Source organism: Harpegnathos saltator, unplaced genomic scaffold (genome assembly GCF_003227715.2).
Source record: "Harpegnathos saltator strain DR-91 unplaced genomic scaffold, Hsal_v8.6 scaffold469, whole genome shotgun sequence".
Lineage (NCBI taxonomy): Eukaryota > Metazoa > Arthropoda > Insecta > Hymenoptera > Formicidae > Harpegnathos > Harpegnathos saltator.
The window spans coordinates 318,535-341,115 of record NW_020230282.1 but is presented as its reverse complement, the minus strand read 5'-3'; the positions used below and the strand labels follow the sequence as shown (position 1 = coordinate 341,115).

The following is a 22,581-nucleotide window of genomic DNA, read 5'->3' as shown; positions in this document are numbered from 1 at the left end:
AGCGGAGATTTTGAAAACTACACTTTAACATAACAGCTGATCCATCAAGTACCGAAAGTGTATTCTGCTTCGTGTGTGTATAATTTGTGATACTAATTTATGTTAACTGACGCAAAAGAGGAATTTATCACGAAATATTAAATATTCTTCGAGTGAGTATATACCGAATAAGTGGTCTTATATTCATCACATACACCAACATATATGTACCCGATCGTAAATCGTAAAAAAATTTTAGCATCAATAATACTTAACGATAGGTTACATTAGTCTTTACAATTATGTGTGTGTATTCCGTTTGATCTCACTAGCATAGTAGCGTTAGATTATTGCGAATTACCGTTCAAAGATGAAAGTAATACAATATACGTTTATTAATATGTTCATTCTACTCTGAAGATGTTTAAACATGCCATGCTGGTACTATGAAAAGAAAGAACTACGAAACACACCATCCATTCAGGATGGTATCGATTACGAGACCGAATGTAGATATAGGAAGGAAGGCGCACGTTTTATCATCGATACTGGTACAAAAATGGATTTAGGTTATAATACGATGGCAACGGGTGTAGTTTACTTTCATCGATTTTACATGTTTCATTCGTTTAAGAATTTCCCGCGATATGTAAGTACATATTATACTTATGTAAAATAAAATCAGTTCTGCTTCATTCATTAAATATTATGTATTATAACAATATATAGGTAACAGCTTGTTGCTGTTTACTCTTGGCTGGAAAAGTCGAAGAAACTCCAAAGAAGTGTAAAGATATTATACGGACTGCTAAGACTTTGGTGTCTGAACAGAAATTCATGACATTTGGAGAAGATCCTAAAGTAAGTTACTTATATTAGCTAATAAAAAGATATATACTGTCCTATTAACAAATATTTATATATCATATTCTGTTTAACAGGAAGAAGTCTTAACATTGGAAAAGATCTTATTGCAAACTATTAAATTTGATCTACAAGTGGAACATCCATATAGCTATTTACTGAAATATGCAAAGTGTCTTAAAGGTAATTTATCGTGTGTGTGTGTGTGTGTTGAGTCTATAACAAAACAAGAAAAGATTTTATATTTAAATCTGAATTCATTTGTAGGTGATAAAAACAAATTACAAAAGATGGTACAGATGGCTTGGACATTTGTTAATGATAGGTATGTGACAATTAATTTGTTACTCAATTATTATTCTAGTTGTTATTCTGATGTAACAAGATCGCAAGTTACTATATATTAATGCATACAATATATGTTACTATATATTAATATAATATTTCTTAATAGCTTATGTACCACTCTCTCATTGCAATGGGAACCAGAAATCATAGCTGTTGCTCTGATGTACTTAGCTGGAAAATTAAGCAAGTTTGAAGTGGTAGACTGGGTTGGAAGACAACCAAAACATTTACGTTGGTGGGATATGTTTGTTGAAGATGTGACTATGGACCTTTTAGAAGGTACGACTACGCAAATTTTTTGCAAAGTGCTTTCTACTTTATCCTCCTTTATCATTACTCTGTTTATCCAAATATATACCTTTCTAGACATTTGTCATCAAGTATTGGATCTATATTCACAAGCAAATAATACAAAACCACCTGATTCACCACCTATGATACCATCCAGTGAAATATGTAGAGAACGACCTGTTGTTGCTGCTAACGTAGAATCGGCATCTAATACGCCAAATGGTAAGTAATAGTAGATGTTACATCAGCTCTTAAGGTACAAATACATCAGTTTTTGAATTTAACGAGTGTTTATCATATTAAAAATGTTATAAACACAAGTGATTTCTGCATGTAAAACTAAAAGGCTGATGAGTCACTAAGAACTTAAATCAATGATAAAATGTTCAAGAACGTTAAAGCTTGTACGAGTAACCGATAAATCTTACTGTAATTCCTGTAACTCTTACAGTGACTCCTGGAAAATCTTCCAAGATTGAAACACCAGTGGTTTCTGCAAATGGCTGTCCACCTGCAGATGTCACAGATACTATAAAACCAATAGATGTCCCAGCGACGCACTTTCCAACCTATCCGGCAAATTTTCCAGCATCTAACAATTCAAATTATCCACCAGCGTTCCCGCCTACGAACGTTTCGGTCCCACCTCCTCCTGTCAATACAATGAATCATATCGTGCCAACGATGCATCATATTGGATCTTCCACTACTATTCGTCCTGCACCACCGTCAGTACCGACCACGAACCAGCCGCCATTTCAACCGTATTCTTATCCAACAAATGCAACCTATTTTTCAGCAAATAATCCAATCCCACCACCTGCTGCGCCACCACGCAATTATTACCCATCACAACCATAACGGAAGGCAATATATTGTGCGTACAATGTAAACTGTATCTATACAAGCATCATTATTTTAAGTAAAGATAAATCTATTAAAATATTAAGAACTCAATTATTGTAAATTTTGTACAGATATATGTCGTACTTTTATATTTGCTGTTATCAGCAATAATTATAAAGCTTTCCTTTTTCTACTATTAACATCATCATTCTTTTTCCTTTTTCTGATAGATACAATCAATATACTCACCAAAATAACAAGAATCATATTTAATTTGGTTTATACATTTAATCAGTTTAAATATTATTCCCGCAAGAAAATAATAAAACAGAAGTGTATCACATGTAAAGATTTCCTTTACTAAAAAAATTCTCTGCAAATTTAAGGTGCTGCAATTTTCCAGGTAATTCATTGTTTAAAACCTTCAAAATTGGTTCTGCGCACTTTGAGTCTAGTACAAAACCGTCAATGTACAATATATATAATTTAGCTGACATGTTCATGAATTCAGCATGTGATAAAACTGAAATAGATAATCAATTTTAATTTGTATATTTAATATGTACATGCATGCTACATATAAGACATGATTACCAACCTCCTGCACCAACTCCAAATATAATATTTGGTTGTTCCAATGTTTTAACTTCGCATTCAAAATCATTTATATTTTTAGTGGTCAGTATCCTTAAAAATGATGGGTCATTTGGAATATTTGTACCTTGAAATTGTGACATATGACGGCACATTATTGCAAGTGTGTTTTCTGTTTTTAGTAGCAAGTCAGATATCTGTAAGAACCAAAAATTCATATACTTTAAACTTATGAAATATGTAAGACTGCTATATATATATATATATATATATATATGTATAATTACTATCAAGGTACTTGCCTCATTTATAAATATTCCTGTATCTTTTGTATTAAATTGTGGTAAAATTATACACAGATATAGCTGTTTATCCATTTCATAGATAACAGAAACTTTTTTGTCATTTTCATCTTTTATAATACATGATTCTTCAATTTTGTGACACAAGCATTGTTGCGCAAAAGCTGAAACAAAGCTTGGAAATGAAAAAATATAAACTAACCGATATAAAATCTTATTAGTACTATAAAAGATTATATTACGTATTAACGGATCTCCTTCAATTACGATAAATTTTTTTATATCTTCTGGTTTATTTTTCTGCCAATGAAAACATAATTTTCTGTAATAAATGACAACTTCATTATCTTATGTTCCAATTTATTAACGAAAATGTGTAAATTATAGTACGTTAAAAAATAATAATACATTTCCATGACAAATTCAACTCACAAACGATTTTCTAAATTTTCAGCCAGTTCATATTCGTCTTCGTCATCCCAAAACGCTCGCGATGATGGAAACACAACTTCTCCGAAGTGACTAACCATGTTTGGATTGAGAGTCCTAGAAAAAAAGACAAATAAAAAACCAAAAATTGTGATTTTCTTCTAATTTCTGAAATCAACTTTGTTTTATAACATAAAATGATAATCAGTAAAACCTAACAAGTCTGAATAAGTCAAAATGACAACGTCAGCATGAGATTTAAACTTCCCTGCCTTCCTCCTACGATGCCTGGAAAACATCTGCTTCAAACGCCAATGCGTGAAATAAAAAAAAAAAATTTAAGAACAGCCACGTGAATTTCGAATGATTTCACTGAACTAGGACGCACTCTGGCGTCCAAAAAGAAATTCCTCAAGTATGTTACCGATTGAAAAATCTGTCTGGTAACGCGTTTTCGCACGTGTTTCGCACTTGGACGTGGGCGTTGGAGACAATCGAATGACGGTAGATGTCGCTGCATAGGCCTATATTCGTTGAAGCTGCACTTTCTCGCACTTTCTACATTAAAGATGAAATAAGAAGTAGCACGAGACGGTGAAAGAAGGAGCGAGAGCAAAAAGGACAAAGTGCAGGGGAGTATCGTTGAATGGTTGAAACGACCGGGCTCGATCTAGTGAGAATCGTATGTCGGATCGATGGTGATGAACGGACTACAGTGGCACACACGATGACGACGCCGAGTTAGTTACCATCGTCGTTTTTTCTCTCCGCTCCTTGTCCTCCACCCGTGCTAGGCAGCGCAGAAATCGAAAAGAAAAATAAAAAATTGCGCCACTTAGGCGCCGCGCGCGGCAATGCATTGCAACATTTCGCGCGGCCTGTCAAGGTGAACGCCTGCCTGCGAAAGGTCTGCGGCTGCGGCGAAATCTCTACCTCTCGCCGTGTCCAATGTATCGTTTCGTTCGTTGAGGTAGTTCGTGCGCGCGTTCGTCGCTTCCTGGTGTGTTAGACGCTGCTGACCATCGAGCATGGAAGACTACAAATTTCTCTTCAAAGTTGTGCTTGTGGGGAACGCCGGCGTGGGCAAGACCTGTCTGGTGCGACGATTCACTCAGGTGATGTTTCTCGATTGACTTTGACGATAATAAGACAAATCACGGAAGAACGACAACATAGTCGTCGTCGTTATCGTCATCTCGTTGACTTATTCGCGTGACGAACTCTCGCGCACCGTTCACGCGCGGTTGCGTTTTCCGGAAGGATAGAAAGTTCGTTATTTATACATTGTGCGGATGATGTCATCTACATATGTTGAACGTAATATTCCGGAGTACTCTTTGTATTCCTTGCTATTCTCGCGGCTGTGGTTTATTTTGAATGTATGTTTTATACATATGAACAATCCAGTTTTTACATCAACATCGATTCCAATTTTATAGTGAATTTTTTAACATTTACAGGGTTTATTTCCACCTGGGCAAGGTGCAACAATTGGAGTTGATTTTATGATTAAGACTGTTGAAGTAGAAAATGAAAAAGTCAAGGTACCATTTGATACGAGTTTGTTATGTCTATAATATATATCAAATGTATGTTTAATTGTTTGTCTGCTATCTTGTCAGTTGCAAATTTGGGATACCGCTGGTCAGGAGAGATTTCGTTCTATTACTCAAAGTTATTATAGATCAGCTCATGCATTGATATTAGTTTATGATATTTCTTGTCAACCCACATTTGACTGTTTGCCAGACTGGTTAAGAGAAATTGAAGAATATGCGAGTAATAAAGTTCTTAGGATATTGGTAGGTAAGTAAGAAGAGACATGAAACAAATAATATTAAAAATATAATCTTTTATAATCATGAGTTATACAACTTTAAAAAAATAATTTTCCTTAACATTAGGAAATAAAATTGATCGAGAGGATAGAGAAATACCAACACATGTAGGAGAAGATTTTGCACAAAGACATGGAATGTACTTTTTAGAAACATCTGCAAAAGAAGCAGAAAATGTAGAAAGATTATTTATGGAAATAGCAGCTGAACTCATGGAAGTAAGTAAGAGCTGCATGTTTTATTTTAGATCATGATGTTACCATTGTTCATGATGTCAGCAGTTACATATCATTTTAGCAAGCACGCAGTAAGGAATTACCTCGATATGAGACAAACACAACTTCAATAAATGGTAAAACAACATCGATCGGTGATACTAGTAGTTGTGGTTGTAGCCGACTCTCTTAAGTAATTTTTGTATGTAACATTAAGCATTTTAGTAAGATATTTTTAGTTATATATATGTATATATACATACATACATACATACATACATACATACATACATACATACATATATATATATATATATATATATATATACACATATATAAAATGATCTTTTTTTATTGACACATGGTGATTGAATAATAAGCGTATCAATATTCGGTAATTCAAGAGATATCTAGTACGTGGACATCTTTAATACAGTGTTATTGTTTAGTGTTATGATATTATATGCTGTGTTGCTTTATGCTATGTTGTAAGACATATTTAATATTTAAAACAGAGATATAAAAAAGAAAGAGAAAGGAAGAAAGAGTTTAAACATATTAAGCACTAGCTTTTGTATAGAACACTTAATTTTTATAGATATATAATTACAGCGCAATTTATACTTTATTATTACCAAATCTGAAATATTAATACCAAATTTTATTTAATCGAGGTAATACATATTGGTTAACATTAAGTTTAAGTCTCTATTTCTTACACAGTACAGAAATGCATTTCATATAATTGTATAATATCTTTTGTTACTTCAAGAGTACAAATAGTTATTATCATGACGGATAGATTTTGGTAACATGCCCAAAGTCTTATTAGTAACAATAAGATTTTTACAATACATTACAAGCCTATGATGTATAAAGTTATTTCTAACATACAATATTTACATGTGTTTATTGTGCTATTTTGAAAGAAAAGCAGCTCACTATATGCTCATAACAGCATGTTAAAACTAAAGTATAGATGATATAACACTATAATATACAGTAATCAATGAGAATAGTTTCTTATTTTAACGAAAATAATCGTTTACAAAAGCTTATTCGCGGATGATCTGAACATCTAGACACGTATTATTTGTTATGTAATAATCTAGGAGAGGCGATTTTATGGGGTATATGCAATACATTATTATACATTTAATATATAGCATTTATGTGATCTAATTTTTGTTATATATTTACTTTATGTATTTGTAAATATGATTTATAGGCGGTTGTGTGATTATTAAGTATTTTATTTATACTTATTGTATGTAATGTTAGAATATGAACATTGTTTTTTATTTATGTTTTTGTAAATTAAGATCTCTTCGTTAAGCTGCTAGTAATGTACTAGTATTTTTGCACACTGCTCTAGTCTTCACATTTCTTCTGTGTTTTATACTACATACAATATACATATAACTGTTGACGATATGTATATTGTTATAAATTCTACTCATGGCTAAAACTCTTTATCTTACTTTTAAGATATAGTTTGTAGCTTATCAGTACTGATTGTTAGTTCTTTTGTTTTATATGAATTGTATATGAAGTGAAAGTAACAAACAAATTCATGTTCTCGGCAACAAATTATTAACAGTTCAAGTTATTCATAATTTTTATATATTCGTTAACATTGATCTGAATTTACACGCTGCGCTTGTACGCACTTGATAAGCTTTATCCTATGTTATTCTAAATATAATTAAATGTGTCTTACTTCACAACGGATATCTAAGGTTTCCTAATATCTTACAAATTGAGTTAAGTTGATAAACAAACGGTTCGATTGACAGGTACTTCAGAGAAGTTTTATATAACAATGTTTTATTATATGATTACACAATGTAAGTTATTAATAACGTAAAATACGAATCGTAACTTGTAATAAAAACCATATTGGTCACAAAACATATCAACTCTCTTTGTATGGAAATATAAAATGCTGCTATTATTATTATTATTATTATTATTATTATTATTATTATATCAAACAATATGGTAAAGATATGTGTATAAAATTAGTATAAATCATCTCATGTTGAACATCCTTACAATACAACTACATATTCATACTAGATGTGTCACAAAGTTATGCTATTATTTATCACAGGTTGGTTACAAGCAAAAGAAGTAAATTTTCTCAGTTAGAAATGCATTTAATAGAATACAAAAACAACGATAATTTAAGTAACACCGCTCTTCCATTACAAATACTGAAAGAAATCATTTAATTGTGCTTGTTTTAAAGATAAATCAAACAGTTGTTCTTGTGTCTTAGGCTCCAGTGCCTTCGGAAGTATAGAACTTTCTTTGCAATTATTAATGTATAAACCACCTCTCATTCCAATGTCTTTATTTATTGCTGTATATACTATGGGAATAGCTCCTTGTTCAGGTGTCTAGAACAAACACATTTATATAAATTAATGACAATAACTCGGATAAATTTAGAAATCGTATTACGACGTATCATTACCTTAAATCCAATCATAAGCAATTTAACTTTGCTTAAATAGCTATTGTTGAATAAATCAGTTTTCACAATACCCGGATGTACAGAATATATCCGTACATTCAACGATCTGTCTGTTAAACATTTTTGTAACGTGGACGTGAATATCACTTGCGCTAATTTACTTTGCGCATATACTGCTTGTGTCACGAATTTGTCCCTGATATGATAAGAAATTAATACAGGAAAAAAAACCGCACACATGACAACGTATTAAAACTAGGCAACAGATGAGAAAAAGTAACGCAACGAAATTTTGTTTCACCTGCAATTGACGCTATCGAAATTCGAATTTCCAAGTATATAAGCGCAGGAAGTAACGTTGATTATTCTACTACAATCGTCAGGTTGCCCGCCATTTTTTAGTAATGGTAATAAAAGTGACGTTAGTAAGAAATGTGATAAATAATTTACGGCCCATTGTTCCTCAAATCCATCTTTTGTTTGTTGATATGGAGGAAACATAACACCGGCTGCAGGAAGAAGAAGACACTTTGTGTACTAACTAAATCGTATATATTGAGCTTATTAACGGAATATAGTATACTATGTGACTGTACATAGTACCATTGTTAATCAATATATGAACTTTGGTATACTCCTTTTTTATTCTCTCCGCGAATTCCCTTACTGATTCAAGAGAGGAATTGTCGAGCTCATAGACTTTCACCCTGCCATTAGTGACTCCTGACTTCCTAAGTTGAAGGACGGTTTTTTCTCCCATTATAGCTGTTCTACAAGCTAATTTATAACGATATGAAAAGTATCGTGATAAAATGTAAGGACAATAATAGTTTTTATTGATAAAAAGATACCGATTATAACTTCCATATCACACTGCAGGAGTTTCTTCACTACCATTGCTCCTATCCCTCTAGAACCGCCAGTTACGATCGCAATTTTAGCCGGCATCGGAGGCAAATCTGAAAGCAAAAAAATAATGCGGAAATTTATGGGTAAAGGTTTACGGGGAAAGGTAATATTAAAGTAAATTTTATGTTACGTCGAAAGTGTAAACGAAATATAAATAATCATGTTATTTGCTGACACGACACAAGTAAGAATAAACGAGCAAATTCGGAAATTCACGAGATGAACTCCCATCTTTCTTTGTATCTTACCAATCTTATTGCGCTTGATGTTCCATAGGTCGTGCATGACCGCTAGCATACCGAGGATGTTATATTTGATCACGTAGAGCAAGGATACACCAGCGACGTGCCACGTCTTGTAAGGCACGCAGTAGACGACGGTGCCGAGGACGCAAATCGTGAGCAATTCGAGTAACATATTTCGCGCGTATTCGGTGATGACAGACTACAATAGGTGTAATTTCGACGATGTGCAGGTCGACGACCGAGTACTGCGGTCGTGAAATCGATTGGCACTACAGCGCACAGAATTTCAGACTGACCGCCTCCTTCACGGACAAAATCCGCTCACCGTTACACTTCTATTCGCTCCACGTCCGACAAGATTTCTACCGTTATATTGACCGTGCATAGTAGATAGGAGGCATATCTCTTTCGTGCATGCAAGGATGCCCTCAACCTTTTTTCTTCCGCATTCGCAGGTCTTGACAGGAGATGCACGAATAAGTTTCATTTGACTTTGCTATAATTTATGAAAAACATAAGAATTGGTGAAGTGCTGAATGAGAAAAAGAAAGAGAGGTATTCCGATTAATCGGCAATCATGAACAGGATGACTGAGGAATGTATATATTTGGAAAAAATATAAATCTAGTCAGCTATTTTTAATTATCCTTTCTTTGATGCAATATACGGACAAATATATGGACAAATTTTACGCGAAGATTACAAACTAGCTAAAGAGAAAAATAATTTGAGGAAACAGCAAAGAGAAAAAAGTAATATTATGTTTCTAAAAGAAGGATATATTCATACCAAAGAACAAAAAGAAGCTTATATTTTGTCCCCTGTAAATGCAAATTTCATCAGCCATTTATATCCACCTAAAAAATTAAAAAGATATATAAATTACAATTCTTTATTGCTCATTGCTTTGCTATTAAAAACAATAAGCGCAAGGTATTTTTAAATGCAGAGATATTTCACGCGCTTGAATATCTAATTTTTATTCGTGCGTGCTTGTATTCTCGAAAACTTCATTTTTTTTTTAATTTCGACCCAATATTTTACAAAAATATTCTCAAGACTTGAGATCTCAAGCAAAGGCAAAACTTGAAAAGTGTCTAACGATCATTGCAAATTTCTTTATTTGGCTATTACTCGCAATTATTATGTACGTCGAACAAAAATGTTTCTTTATATACTTGTGACTTTCTGACGATACGAGTTAACAATGTATCGATAATAGTAGATACATCTGATGTATCGACGCATGGGTGTTGTTACGTACTTCATTATCAACGTCAAAATCTAGAGTTAAATATTATCATTAATGTAGGCCTAATGGACCGTCGATTGTATCATAACAATCGACTTTTCCAGCGGTTGATCCCAAGTGTAAAAGTTGCTTCAATAAACGTTAATCAGAGTTAACTAAAATTTAATATCGCAGACAGAAATGAAATATATTGTCCATAGTTGTATGTGAAATGTGCAATAGATATCTGTGAAGTGTATATACATAACAATAAATTACATAAATAAATATAAGATGCGCAGATAACTATCCAGATACTTGTATCCGATGAAAATAATCGATAATGTTAGAACTCTACGATTATCTGAGGGTCTTTGAGGTATCTTTTGACATACCCCACCTTGCGCGGTTCACCGATCGAAAGTGGAAACATCAGCCACTGACGAGATACTAATAAAGATCGTTGGTCTTACGGAGTTTAGCGTACCAGAGAAATCTCACTGTAAATCTAGCGCCCTCTTAGAAATATCGTGGCCAGAAGATGAAGCTGTAGCTCGAAATAAGCATAGATGGTAACAGATATGGAGTAATAGGAAAAAGATATCGAAAGGTATCAAGGAAATATCAATATGTCGAAAATAGGTCGATTGTGTGTATATATTTTTATTTATTTATGTTTATAGATATGTACGATAAAGTGTTCATTAATCGGCCCTTGACTTGTTTTCGACATTGCACGAATTTTATCGAATGATATCGCATATGGGGATTAAAAGAAATAGATAATAAATAATAATTAATAAATAATTAATAAAAATTAATAAATCCCTGTAATCTTGATATTTGAGAATCGAAAGATCTCTTTCGATTTTATTACAGAACATGGCGACGCGCCACCTAAGAAGACAACCTACCTGAAAAAGTGCACGCAAAAATGTGGCTAGTGACATCTGTAGGCGAAAATCGCAAACACGTATACGAAACTCAGCATATGTATTACGAGTTTCTGATCATTCAGCTTGTAGCTTATTACACGTAGATGTACCGAATAGGTGGATCTGTGCGATTGTTTATTGCTGTTATTGACGTATAAAGTTACTGCGTTGAAATATCTTTGCGTTGAACTTTCGTGCGAGAAAGGAGTGGCACGTAAGTGATTTAACGTCTGATCATCGCAGAAATTCGTCTCATCAAGTGTATGGATATACTCAGTGTTTCGTGTGTCATTGAATGACAATGTAATTCGCAGTCTGTCATATAATCTATTCATTGTTATGTATATGATGATCGCAAAAAAAGCGAGTAACTCACTTATATTCTTCGCTGTTGACGTCGCAGTACAATCAAGTTTTTGCACGCGGTCTTTCGGATTTTTGTGTCCGGAAAAGTGTAGTGGAAGCGATAGTCTCTCTTAATCTGCGCGATTCCCTTCGTTAGGATGGATAAATGACGTTTACGAAGAAAGTACAGCTACTTTCACTTTAGAAACGAGTGATGTAATCATTGATTCCCCCTACGGCGATTCTTTTTTATAGCATGCGTTTCGCATATTCAGTGACAAATTATGCAAATTTTTCTGGAGTATTTTGTCGAAAAATAAAATTAATAGGATGTAGAATGCAGTTATAAAAAAGCTTATAAAAAAGTTAATTATAACATTCTTATTATTTTCTTTTGTTTTAGCTTCAGGATGGCAGATAATAACGGGGACTCGTCGCCACAAGTAGAAAGAGGATGGTCAGCATTGAAGGAGCATATTTCAGAGAATAAGATTAATTTTGGACTATGGCTTACAAGATGTTTCACTATTATATTCACCATTGGTTATATTATTCCTATATTTGGGTATATATTTCTCCATCTTATAATTGGAATTAATATGTTCAAGTAATTTATGATAAATATATTTTATTTTGTCTTTTTCAGCAATCCTTTTAACATATACTACAAAATACTGATGAATAATGCAGCGACAAGTGCATTGCGACTTCACCAAAGAGTACCTCGTGTGCAGCTTACTAGGCAATTTTTAGAAATGTTATTGTTGGAGGATTCGTGCCACTACTTGTTCTATTCGCTGATATTTTTATATACAGCGCCGGTCACATGTATCCTTTTAAAGTTTCTGTATTATTTTTATGTTCATATTTTGTTTAAGTATCTGAGCTCTTACACAATCTTAAATAAGAGAAAGATAAAAGCAAGGCATATTTAACCCTGAACTAATACATAGTGGTGCTCACACCAGTTTTTTTGTTCGCTTTGCTGCATATGGCCAGTTATTCTCTTGCATTGCTAGATGTAAGTGAACAAGTCAAACTAATTATGTTATGTATGTTATGTACATAATTGTATAGTACATTTACATAGTCATTGCAAAGTTATATAATTGCCTTCTCATTGGTCTGCTATATATAGTGTCTAGGACAAAACAGTTGGTGGGGTGCTCGTCTTGTGATATCCTTGGTGGAATTTCAATCACGGAAAATTCTTCGTCTGTGTGCTCTATCAGAAATTATCATTTTGCCGTTTACAGTTCTCCTAGTATTCACGTATGTATTGTTTAGACCAGTCATATAGATAGGTCAGAGAGGTGGATGGATAAAGATATAAAAATTTAGTAATAAGAGATATAGAATAATACAAAGGTATTATTATAAGCCAATTTATCATACATCTGAACCAACTAATATAGAATTGAACCAAGTGAAATATGAAAGTACTTTTGTATGCTTCTATATTTTTAATCATTGTATCATAAGATATCAGTATAATTAAATATTGCAGTATAAATGTCTTTTTCCTCTTGCAGAAGTCGTGCTGGTTTATTAACACCTTTCATCTACTATCAGTTCTTGAAACTGCGTCTTTCATCTCAAAGGAATCCGTACACGCGAAATGTATTCTACGAACTCAGAAATGGATTGAGCTCTGTATCGAAAAAGCCTGCGGTACCGGATATTGTACGAAGAATGATCGACGGTCTGCTCTCACTCACGCAACAAATGGCGCCAGTCCGTCAATAATAAATAGTTACTGATACTGTTCTCAAATTCTTTCTCATATTGTTCAAGACAGATCTCCTAGAGTTCTAGGGTCCACTCTCAGCGGCACTTTCATGAATAGCTAGCGCAAAATGAGTGCTGACATAAAAAAAGTCCCCATAAATGTATGTATTATGAAACGACTTGAGAGTTCATGACAACAATCAAAGCATGAAGAGTTTCTTGTATTAATAATATAATAATAATTATGCTCTTTCATTACTGAATGTTGAGTAAAAATGTAAGAGTGTACTTCATATTAATTATTATCACATAGAATTCACCATTTAATCAGAGATTTACACAAACGGTGGCTAGGTTTGGTTGATGTATTTTATATCTTTCAGAATAAGATTTATGAACGAAATAATTATGCACATGTATTAACTTCACGATTATAAACATAATACGTAAACGTAATTTAAATCATGGATTTGTAATAAATAGGTAAATGGTATGTGGTGGAATTTGTAATACAGATCTTATGCTGGTTCATCTGACTGGTTAAATTTTATTTCGTCCGGCTTTACGGTATTAATATGTGTAACATTTATTATATATAAATTGAAAGAACGAACTTTTGAAATATGATCGCATTATTTCTGAATAATAAAACGTTAAATTAATCATTTCTTTGAAACAAGCTCAATTTTTACATGTTATTATATTTGATGTTATGTTATATTTAATCGATTCTTCTAGTATATAGTTAAGTAAATTTGCCTATTTTTTATTTGGTATTTAACATTTGTCATGTTTAACACTTTGCCATATTTGGATAATGTATTCTCACAAAGTTCTCACAAGGCCTTTTCTCATTCAGCACCCGTCTGTAGGTCTGACGATTTTGCTTATTCAATTAGGAATAATTTCGTTAAACATTTAGATGGGCGTTTTGTGAATGGAAATAAAGTATTGATATGATGTATGAAGTGTACTGAAAATAAGATTATTCGAAATTACATTTATATTGCATATTTTAAGCACATAATTTAAGAAAATTTAGACGAGGAAATTTTTATTTTAGATTTTATATTGAAAAAGTACTAAGATTATAGATATAAGATCAGGTATTAAATACGTATCAAATAGTGGAGTCAAATCTAATCTTTTTTTATTAATACAGGTACATTAATATTTGTTTCAAATTTCCGTATATTTTACGTACAGTCGCACACGACGGCCAGAAAATTTGATCTTGACGGGTCTCACGTTCGAATTAAACAATGGCAGTTAGTGTTAAATATACTTTGGGATTTTGTAAATGAAGTTATTGATATTTATATATATGCTGTAATTCTAAAATACCCGAAAAATCTTTATAAATAAAATATGATATTAATTTATAATACTTAATACCTTTTCTCCCCTTCGTATCAAAGTGGTTTTCAATGCGTTACAAATAAGTAACAACACAATAACAAGACAAAGTAACAACACAAATCTGATTTTCTGTATTTATTATTCAAATGTTATTACACAGCAAGAGGAGTAGGTTGAGGCATGTCTTTCGACGGCTTTACCTCGGAATTCGGTTGCAACGGGGGAATTTCATCCTTAGGTTCTGCGATAGACACATAGTCAGGAAGAGGCTTCTTAGGACCAGTCTTGCCAACTGGATCCCACGGAAGCATAATCTTCACTTTGATCCCCAATACACCTGAGATTTTGACATATTAAAATTTGCTCGTTTAATGTCATTTATAAATGCATAATTAGTGTATTCTATTATTTCACTTTCCCTTATTGTTATATTAGTGGTATAATGCTGAAATAATAAATACAGTAATAAGACTATACCTTGTCGGAGCAGTACATGCCGGGTTGCAGTATTCACATATTCATTGGTTGGCTCACCAGAATGAATCATGAGGCCATCAACAAATTTCATTGACTTTGCTCTCTGACCACGTAGTTTACCACTGACAACTACTTCACACCCTTTAGCGCCAGATTCCATGATAAAACGAAGAACTCCATAGCACGCCCTGATTGATATGAGGAATTACGTAAGATTGATACAATAAACAGAAAATTAAGTAGCAACTCACCTTCGTACAGCCAAACCTCCAATGAGCTTATACCGAAGTGACTCTGCCTGTGCAATGGCACATAATCCACGAACAGCAACCTTTTCAGCATATAACTCAACATTCTGTGGTTCTTTGAAATTGAAACGTTTCTGTACCACGGACGTTAGCTCCCTGATTCTGCGTCCTTTCTCGCCAAGCACACTTTGTGTGTGTGTAGCCAATAATATAATTTCTGTTCGGTTTGGTGTCACACGAACTTCTACACCGGAGTAGCCATCCTCAGCGAGCTCTCGAGTCAAGAATTCGTTAAGCTCAGCTCTGAAGACTCCATCGCCCACAAACTGAAAACAAAGAAAGGAAATGTACATAAGGCTGTATCTCTCTCTTTCTCCCTCCCCCTGCTTTGAGGTTAAAATAACCTCAAAGAATTCACTCACTGATATAAACATTACAGAAAATTGAATAATGAATTTTGCAATATTGTAAAAAAAATTACAATGCAATGGATCAAAAGTGACAAAATATCTCACATTTAAAATAACAACAAACAAACGTGACATGTGGAATTGTAAGATCAATAAGCATTGATGAAAGCATCCATGACATCCACGAACCTCATCTAACCAATTTATCTAATTTTCGACGAAATATCACTCCAACAACTTCTAATATCGCTGCAGTGAGTATATTTTCATGTTTCTTTTATTATAAACTATCGAAAATTACTGACCTTCCTTTTCTTCGAGATCGAACGATTCTCCATGATTCGCGACAAGGCTTTGAAAGAACTCGGAAACCAGAAAGCTTCTCGAAGCGGAAGAGTCGTTAGCGTACTGTTAAGGTTTGCCCACACAACCTATCTTATTGCTTCTGTATGAAGATGGAGAAACGCCGATGAGCAAGCAGTTGATTCGCCATCTATGATTATTAACGTATAACTATTTCTTACACCAATAGAAAATTTTTATTAATTTGCGAGCAAGATGCGATATCTCTCCACCAAGTTCTAAAGAATTTATTTTTTATAAATTATAGTTAGTAGAATATATATATATATATATTTTGTCTTTTAAAATCAAATTTTTCTTCTTCTTCTTCTTCTAACTATGGGCCCGAGATTTCAATCTCTTTGTCCACTTCTAGTTTCAAATTTTTCTATTGGCTATTTGATGGAATGCAATGTGAATCTGCCATAAATATGTTCTTTGCAGTTATACTGTCCTACACTTCTTGCACTCGTGTGAAATAAGTAACCTAAAATATAATTTGAATGATTATTTTAATGCAATAAATATACGCGGATTAGACAAAACAACATAAAAATGGCAGGAGGGAAAAATGCTCAAGCTGGATTTCAACCGGTAATGCAACAATTTGGAAAATAGAAGCATAATATAATATAGTGTGCTTATGTTCTAATTCGTTTGTATTCCTCTTGTAGGATTCTGATGTTCATATCACATACGAAGATCAACAGAAAATTAATAAATTTGCAAGGCAAAATGCTAAATTAGAAGATTACAAAGAAGAACTCAAAATCAAGCAGGTGTATTGCATATTTTAATGGAATGATTTTATTAAATTACTTTACTATTTTATAACCATATTTGGTCATATGAGATTCTGCATTGTATATATAAATAACGATTACTACCTTGCAATTTACAGAATGAATTAAAAAATTTGGAAGACGCTGCGGATGAATTAGCCCTTATGGATGATGACGTGACAATACCATATTACATTGGAGAAGTATTTGTACGTCAGAGTCTTGAAAAGACACAGGTAACATGACAACCAGTCAAAATTATAATTATTGTTAACATCATATATATTGGAAATTATTATAATGAGAAAGAAGAAAAAGCAATTGATTTAATTTTTAATTTTTAATATTTATTTATGTCTATAGTTACTATCAGTTATTAGCATTAGAAATTTTGTTCTTAGAACCATTTGGAGGATGCTAAGGACAAGAAAAAAACAGAGATTGCAAGTCTGGAAAATAAATGTACAGACTTGAAGACTATTATGACTGAATTGAAAACTCAATTGTATGCAAAATTTGGTAGTCGTATAAATTTGGAAGCAGAAGAGGATTAACCTTTTCAGTACATGATGCACTTATTTTTATTATATTCAATATAATACTAATAATATCTACACATTCTTATCATTTGCCAATGCAATCATATCTTTTAAATTATGATTCATAAATAAAGTCATTATTATTATATATTTTATAATGCAATTTTCCATTAAAAGCTTAATATTTTTTTTAATAAGCTTTATCTATAAATACTTCTTGCAGATGCATAATATGTAAGTGTTCCTAATATAATGCTATAGGCAGACTAGTATGAATAATTCTGTAATATTTATAATATATTTACTAACTTATAAATTATATTATCAAATGCATTAAAAATAAGTTTAAATACTTTTTAAACTAATGAATTTAATCACATTCAATTAACTAAAATTATCAATGGAACTGAGCCTAAAGATTAAGTAACACAGGCTAAATATTGCATAGGATAGAAATGAGATTTGGATATCTGCCAATTTGTTCTCATTAGCAGTACCGAAATGACTGAGAATGCATTCTTAGCTTTCAGCTTATAACTTTCGATTCTGTTGTTTTTTTAGAAATAGAACTTTAAATTCTTTCGCATACAATGATAAGATATGCATTATCTGCAAAATTAGTATTATCGTTAACTGTTTATTATAAATAAAACATTATACATTATCAATAAAATTTTAATTGCAAAAGTGTACAATTAAGTTTAATTAGATAAACAAGATATACGACAAATAATATTTTATATATAATTGATAATTAAATCTACATTTTCAAGATGAGCACTTTATAATCTTTTTACATTGTACACTCACACTTGTATTACATCAGAATACTAATATGAATAGATAAAAATCACAGATGCTTTTAAACTTTAATCTGCTTCGTATTTGGGGTCATTTAGTCAAATACAATGAGTTAAGTAATTCTTGCATAGCATAGTCTTTTTTCGCGTGTCTCTCTCGTACCCTCCCCCCCCGCGTGCGGTAAATTTAGTTTCACCTACCAGCTTCAATGTTCTCAGTAGATGTTCTACCATGGCATGCTCAGTTACTCTCTAAGGATAAGTTTTAGTGTTGTAATTTGTAAGACGTAGTATACTTACATATATATTTTTTAATATAAATATATAATTATATAAATATCACATATATACAAATAAAAATTTAAAATTTCAATGAGGTGAGTATAAAATCCAAGTTTTGATAAGAGAATTTTTAGACCTTTTTTATAGATATAATCTATATTATATGTTGCATTTGTAGTAATAATTGGTTGACCATGTTACGAAGAGAGAAAGAATTGAAGATTCTGTTTTGTATTTTCAAAGCTGTACAATTTTAAAGCTGCAATTTTAAAGAAAATTATTTATATACGAAATGGAGATAGCAAAAGAACTTGTATTAACTCTCAAACAAGAGAATAAGTCGCATGTTGGGTATGGATTACAAAAGGAATGTGAAGCTCTTGTTGGACACATCTTACAAAATATTGTCAAATCCCAGATGCCGTCACTACTTGCTGTAGCAAAAAATGGAGGTGATTCTATCAGATATAGAGAAGAAGGTATGTGTATCTATGTTTTAGACATTAATATATATCATATTGCGCTTCTTATCATTTCCAATGAATAAAAATCAGGTAATCAACACTTTGTAATGGGTGATGATCTAGAAGCTATCGAATGTTACACTTTGAGTTTAGCATATGCCGACAGTAATGAACTTATGGCATATGCACACGCAAATCGGTCTGCCGCTCTATACAGAAAACAATTGTATAAAGAGTGTCTAATAGATATTGACGCAGCCTTATGTCATGGATATCCAAAAGAAAAGCGAAAGAAGTTGAAGGAAAGGGGAGATAGAGCAATAGAGGAAATAAACAAACTATTACAAGCAGATTCAAAGAAAATTGATACGCAACAAGTTGTAGATGCTCTGCATTCAAATAATGGTGTTGAAAAATTTGCTACGAAACCGGGAAACTTTGAGCACATTATGGACGAGGCAATATTAGAAAAAGATCAAGCGACCAATAATTGCGAGAAGCAATGTGTGGTGAGTAACGAAAGTTACCTTTACTATGCAGCAAAGATTCTTCCACAGAAACCAAGGTATCTGCAAAACGACGATTTCTCCGAATTGACATATGGCTCGAGTAAGGAAGTACCTGCTACTAGTGATGGTGTCACAGTATCTTTCTCTAAAAGATACGGTAGACATTATATAGCGACGCGAGATTTTAAACCTGGTGACATAGTTAGTATCGAAGATCCATATGCACATGTTATTTATGAAGAACGGTAAGAGATTAATTCGCTTTCACTCAACTTTCTATTTTAATTAGTGTCTGTGGATATGTAGATATTTGTATTTTGCTCACCTGTTACAGATATTACACACATTGTCACTACTGCTTGTCTAGAAGCTACAACTTGATACCATGTTCAAAGTGTCCCATAGCTCAATATTGTTCTGAGAAATGCCGAAAGTTAGCATGGGAGGTGTGTCATATGACAGAATGTCCAATTTTAAAACTGTTGACCAGTCTGCTTAATGTCGACAAAGATAAAATAAGAATGATTTCTAAAATTATACGGCTGTTGATTATAGTGACAGCAAACGGAAGCAAAATCGAAGAGTTGCAACAAGATATGAAAATTGCAGAATCTAATCCAGGTGCATATTTTCAATGTGTGATATTACTAATTAGATTATTACTAATTGGTAAACGACTTTTCAATTTGGTCTCCAGACAATAGAACAGCAGGCTTTACAGATACTGAAATACTGGATAGTTCTAGTGCACGATCTGCGCTGAGTCTGGCAACTAATATGACTACAAGACCATTAATCGGAATAAGCGCATTTGCTTGTATCTCGGCTCTCGCGGTAATTCTCCTAGCTACGCAGACGAGATTCTTTTCTAAAACGTACAAAATGGACGATTTGAAGGACATTAGTGAATTCTCTGAGCTTAAATTCTGCGCTAGCATAATGTTTCGGGCCTGTGTGATAATGTCTTCTAATTGCTTTTCAGTAAGTGAATATTTTCACACCTACGACTCTATTCTGATTTCTCTAATTTACTCATCTGCAGCGAGATAAAGCATGCAAATAGTTTTTTCACTCATTGTACATACTAATTCATTGTACATACAACAGGTACAACAAGAACCAGGAATCGTGTCAGGCTCAGGTCTGTATGTGGCTCACAGTTTGTACAACCACTCTTGCGCGCCGAATACCTTTCGACATTTCGAAGGGCTCACAATGATTACGCGTGCATTGACACCCATACGTCCGGGCGACCAGATCTTCACCAGCTATGGTGGGGTATACGCGCATATGCCTAAATACGAAAGAAAGCAGAAGATACTGCAGGATTATTTTTTCGACTGTGATTGTCCGGCGTGTGTGAATGATTGGCCGACGTACAATGAGGTTTTACGTAAACACATCGGATCTATTTCCAAAAATAAGCCTCTTGTAGAGAGATTGAAACCCTTTAGGGAGAGGTTGCTCTTGAATATATACGATATCGATGCTGTAAAGGCTGTTCTAAACATATTGTACGAGGAAGTTACACAGTATCCGTGTGAAGAAATACTTCACGCGGAACAATACTTAAAGAGCTATTATCTGGGTAAATTTAAGTGAACATTATTGCTATCGTGATGCTTTGCGCTTGAAACCAGCTTTCGTACGTATGCAGCTCCGCTTAATGCTAGTGCTTTTCGCTCTGACAATAATGTTTTATTAACTATTTCTTTAATCAATATTTTTAGCTCGGTGTAATCGTGCATGGCTTTACTTCCTTGTTGTAGTCAATAAAATTATCTTCTGCAGCATTATCGCTATTCGTACAAGGAATTATTTACTTCCTGCTTTAACAACATTTGTTTGATTACTATATATACCTGGAACTTTTTTAATAATTTATATTTAAAGCTAATAGAAAAAATATTTTTCAAATTTCAGATCCATGAACTATTCGCAAAAGTGTGATAATAATAATTACATATATTCAATTTAACGATTGATACGTGTAAATGAGTATTCGTGTACTATAAATAGAGTCCATCTTAGATCTTGACTTGATTGACTTGATTTGATGACTTCATTTGATTTAATGAGAATTGATTTTATGACATATTTTAATAAATATATTTAAAAATTCTATTTTGATTTCCATTCGTTATTTTTTATGTGCGTATCAAATTTAGAATATATTTGTATATGAACACATAGATCTAATAATTACAAAGTAATTCCGTGCTAAATTTTATGATATTGAATACAGTATTACATATATTGAATAATAATAAACAATTAAAAATTTGTAAAGTAGTATATTAGTAAAGTAGTATATTAAAGATTTTGAGTATTACGTTAGAAATAAATACAGAGGTTTGTTGTAAAATCAACTGATTTTCAAAATCTGCGCTTGAACAAGTGCGCACAAGCCTCTCTACCTTACCGCAAGATGGCGTCTGTAGCTCAGCAATTGACTAATTATAATTTATAACAGTATGAGCTTATTTCCAGTGCCATTATTCACTCTCAACAAGTAAAAGAAATGAAATATAATACTAGAAAACGCCTTTACACCTTCTCTCGGATAATTTTTCTAACGGCAAGACGGCAATTCTTCAGCATCATTATAATTCAATTATTTGTGTAAGGCTACTGTACTATTCCTGTGCACTCTACTTCCCTCGATTCCGGTGCAGTGTAAAAGTTTATTCTTTTTCGGAGAACTTCTCTCGGACTGGTTACATGGATGGACGGGTACACAAAGTTAGAGTGAAACAAGTATATTTTGTTTCATTCCAACTTATTATATCAA

The 22,581-nt window shown here is 32.8% G+C and overlaps 8 protein-coding genes across 23 annotated transcripts; 5 read left to right on the top strand and 3 right to left on the bottom strand.

Moving 5' to 3' along the window:
• The first annotated feature begins 19 nt into the window (after nucleotides 1–19).
• Nucleotides 20–3,746, top strand: CycK (cyclin K). Of its 3 annotated transcripts, XM_025302140.1 has the most exons (10): nucleotides 20–152; nucleotides 400–628; nucleotides 709–840; nucleotides 921–1,026; nucleotides 1,111–1,168; nucleotides 1,298–1,470; nucleotides 1,558–1,704; nucleotides 1,934–2,359; nucleotides 2,715–2,731; nucleotides 3,679–3,746. In XM_025302140.1, the coding sequence occupies exons 2-8, from the start codon at nucleotides 410–412 to the stop codon at nucleotides 2,341–2,343; spliced, it is 1,245 nt and encodes a 414-aa protein (XP_025157925.1). In that variant the 5' UTR covers nucleotides 20–152; nucleotides 400–409; the 3' UTR covers nucleotides 2,344–2,359; nucleotides 2,715–2,731; nucleotides 3,679–3,746. The 3 variants fall into 3 exon arrangements, with proteins under 3 accessions (XP_025157925.1, XP_025157926.1, XP_011138917.1); XM_025302141.1 differs by lacking the exon at nucleotides 2,715–2,731; XM_011140615.3 differs by lacking the exons at nucleotides 2,715–2,731; nucleotides 3,679–3,746 and having other exon boundaries at nucleotides 1,934–2,439.
• PSMG1 (Proteasome assembly chaperone 1) lies at nucleotides 2,583–4,460 on the bottom strand. Of its 5 annotated transcripts, XM_011140616.3 has the most exons (7): nucleotides 4,403–4,453; nucleotides 4,078–4,211; nucleotides 3,657–3,770; nucleotides 3,467–3,546; nucleotides 3,225–3,388; nucleotides 2,927–3,119; nucleotides 2,583–2,851 (listed from the first exon to the last, which is right to left on the bottom strand). In XM_011140616.3, the coding sequence occupies exons 1-7, from the start codon at nucleotides 4,403–4,405 to the stop codon at nucleotides 2,667–2,669; spliced, it is 873 nt and encodes a 290-aa protein (XP_011138918.2). In that variant the 5' UTR covers nucleotides 4,406–4,453; the 3' UTR covers nucleotides 2,583–2,666. The 5 variants fall into 5 exon arrangements, with proteins under 5 accessions (XP_011138918.2, XP_011138919.1, XP_019696855.1 ...); XM_011140617.3 differs by lacking the exon at nucleotides 4,078–4,211 and having other exon boundaries at nucleotides 4,403–4,460; XM_019841296.2 differs by lacking the exons at nucleotides 4,078–4,211; nucleotides 4,403–4,453 and adding an exon at nucleotides 3,873–3,992.
• Nucleotides 4,218–5,954, top strand: LOC105182868 (ras-related protein Rab-30). Of its 2 annotated transcripts, none has more exons than XM_011140621.3 (5): nucleotides 4,218–4,768; nucleotides 5,114–5,197; nucleotides 5,276–5,459; nucleotides 5,558–5,709; nucleotides 5,789–5,952. In XM_011140621.3, exons 1-5 carry the CDS (start codon nucleotides 4,682–4,684, stop codon nucleotides 5,897–5,899), a joined length of 618 nt encoding a protein of 205 aa, XP_011138923.1. In that variant the 5' UTR covers nucleotides 4,218–4,681; the 3' UTR covers nucleotides 5,900–5,952. The 2 variants fall into 2 exon arrangements, with proteins under 2 accessions (XP_011138923.1, XP_025157927.1); XM_025302142.1 differs by lacking the exon at nucleotides 4,218–4,768 and adding an exon at nucleotides 4,834–5,032 and having other exon boundaries at nucleotides 5,789–5,954.
• A 1,751-nt stretch (nucleotides 5,955–7,705) lies between these two features.
• Nucleotides 7,706–11,014, bottom strand: LOC105182869 (retinol dehydrogenase 12). 6 transcript variants are annotated; one of them, XM_011140622.3, is made up of 8 exons: nucleotides 10,850–11,014; nucleotides 10,129–10,196; nucleotides 9,343–9,835; nucleotides 9,037–9,144; nucleotides 8,789–8,962; nucleotides 8,487–8,694; nucleotides 8,186–8,381; nucleotides 7,706–8,108 (listed from the first exon to the last, which is right to left on the bottom strand). In XM_011140622.3, the coding sequence occupies exons 3-8, from the start codon at nucleotides 9,509–9,511 to the stop codon at nucleotides 7,914–7,916; spliced, it is 1,050 nt and encodes a 349-aa protein (XP_011138924.1). In that variant the 5' UTR covers nucleotides 9,512–9,835; nucleotides 10,129–10,196; nucleotides 10,850–11,014; the 3' UTR covers nucleotides 7,706–7,913. The 6 variants fall into 6 exon arrangements, with proteins under 6 accessions (XP_011138924.1, XP_011138925.1, XP_011138928.1 ...); XM_011140623.3 differs by having other exon boundaries at nucleotides 7,914–8,108; nucleotides 10,966–11,006; XM_011140626.3 differs by having other exon boundaries at nucleotides 7,914–8,108; nucleotides 10,971–10,986.
• Nucleotides 11,015–11,548: 534 nt separating this feature from the next.
• Nucleotides 11,549–14,263, top strand: Kr-h2 (transmembrane protein 33-containing Krueppel homolog 2). 3 transcript variants are annotated; one of them, XM_011140629.3, is made up of 6 exons: nucleotides 11,549–11,719; nucleotides 12,254–12,415; nucleotides 12,497–12,678; nucleotides 12,804–12,871; nucleotides 12,989–13,122; nucleotides 13,383–14,263. In XM_011140629.3, the coding sequence occupies exons 2-6, from the start codon at nucleotides 12,261–12,263 to the stop codon at nucleotides 13,594–13,596; spliced, it is 753 nt and encodes a 250-aa protein (XP_011138931.1). In that variant the 5' UTR covers nucleotides 11,549–11,719; nucleotides 12,254–12,260; the 3' UTR covers nucleotides 13,597–14,263. The 3 variants fall into 3 exon arrangements, with proteins under 3 accessions (XP_011138931.1, XP_011138930.1, XP_011138932.1); XM_011140628.3 differs by having other exon boundaries at nucleotides 11,562–11,808; XM_011140630.3 differs by lacking the exon at nucleotides 11,549–11,719 and adding an exon at nucleotides 11,899–12,066.
• A 794-nt stretch (nucleotides 14,264–15,057) lies between these two features.
• RpS3 (ribosomal protein S3) lies at nucleotides 15,058–16,544 on the bottom strand. Its single transcript, XM_011140631.3, has 4 exons — nucleotides 16,378–16,544; nucleotides 15,666–15,988; nucleotides 15,415–15,602; nucleotides 15,058–15,274 (listed from the first exon to the last, which is right to left on the bottom strand). The coding sequence occupies exons 1-4, from the start codon at nucleotides 16,408–16,410 to the stop codon at nucleotides 15,090–15,092; spliced, it is 729 nt and encodes a 242-aa protein (XP_011138933.1). The 5' UTR covers nucleotides 16,411–16,544; the 3' UTR covers nucleotides 15,058–15,089.
• Nucleotides 16,545–16,856: 312 nt separating this feature from the next.
• Pfdn4 (prefoldin subunit 4) lies at nucleotides 16,857–17,860 on the top strand. Its single transcript, XM_011140632.3, has 4 exons — nucleotides 16,857–17,008; nucleotides 17,089–17,193; nucleotides 17,316–17,432; nucleotides 17,598–17,860. Exons 1-4 carry the CDS (start codon nucleotides 16,970–16,972, stop codon nucleotides 17,748–17,750), a joined length of 414 nt encoding a protein of 137 aa, XP_011138934.1. The 5' UTR covers nucleotides 16,857–16,969; the 3' UTR covers nucleotides 17,751–17,860.
• A 1,108-nt stretch (nucleotides 17,861–18,968) lies between these two features.
• On the top strand, nucleotides 18,969–21,828 carry LOC105182873 (SET and MYND domain-containing protein 4). Of its 2 annotated transcripts, XM_019841299.2 has the most exons (6): nucleotides 18,969–19,296; nucleotides 19,372–20,035; nucleotides 20,125–20,411; nucleotides 20,488–20,771; nucleotides 20,898–21,378; nucleotides 21,714–21,828. In XM_019841299.2, exons 1-6 carry the CDS (start codon nucleotides 19,110–19,112, stop codon nucleotides 21,719–21,721), a joined length of 1,911 nt encoding a protein of 636 aa, XP_019696858.1. In that variant the 5' UTR covers nucleotides 18,969–19,109; the 3' UTR covers nucleotides 21,722–21,828. The 2 variants fall into 2 exon arrangements, with proteins under 2 accessions (XP_019696858.1, XP_011138935.1); XM_011140633.3 differs by lacking the exon at nucleotides 21,714–21,828 and having other exon boundaries at nucleotides 18,970–19,296; nucleotides 20,898–21,659.
• The last annotated feature ends 753 nt before the right edge of the window (nucleotides 21,829–22,581 follow it).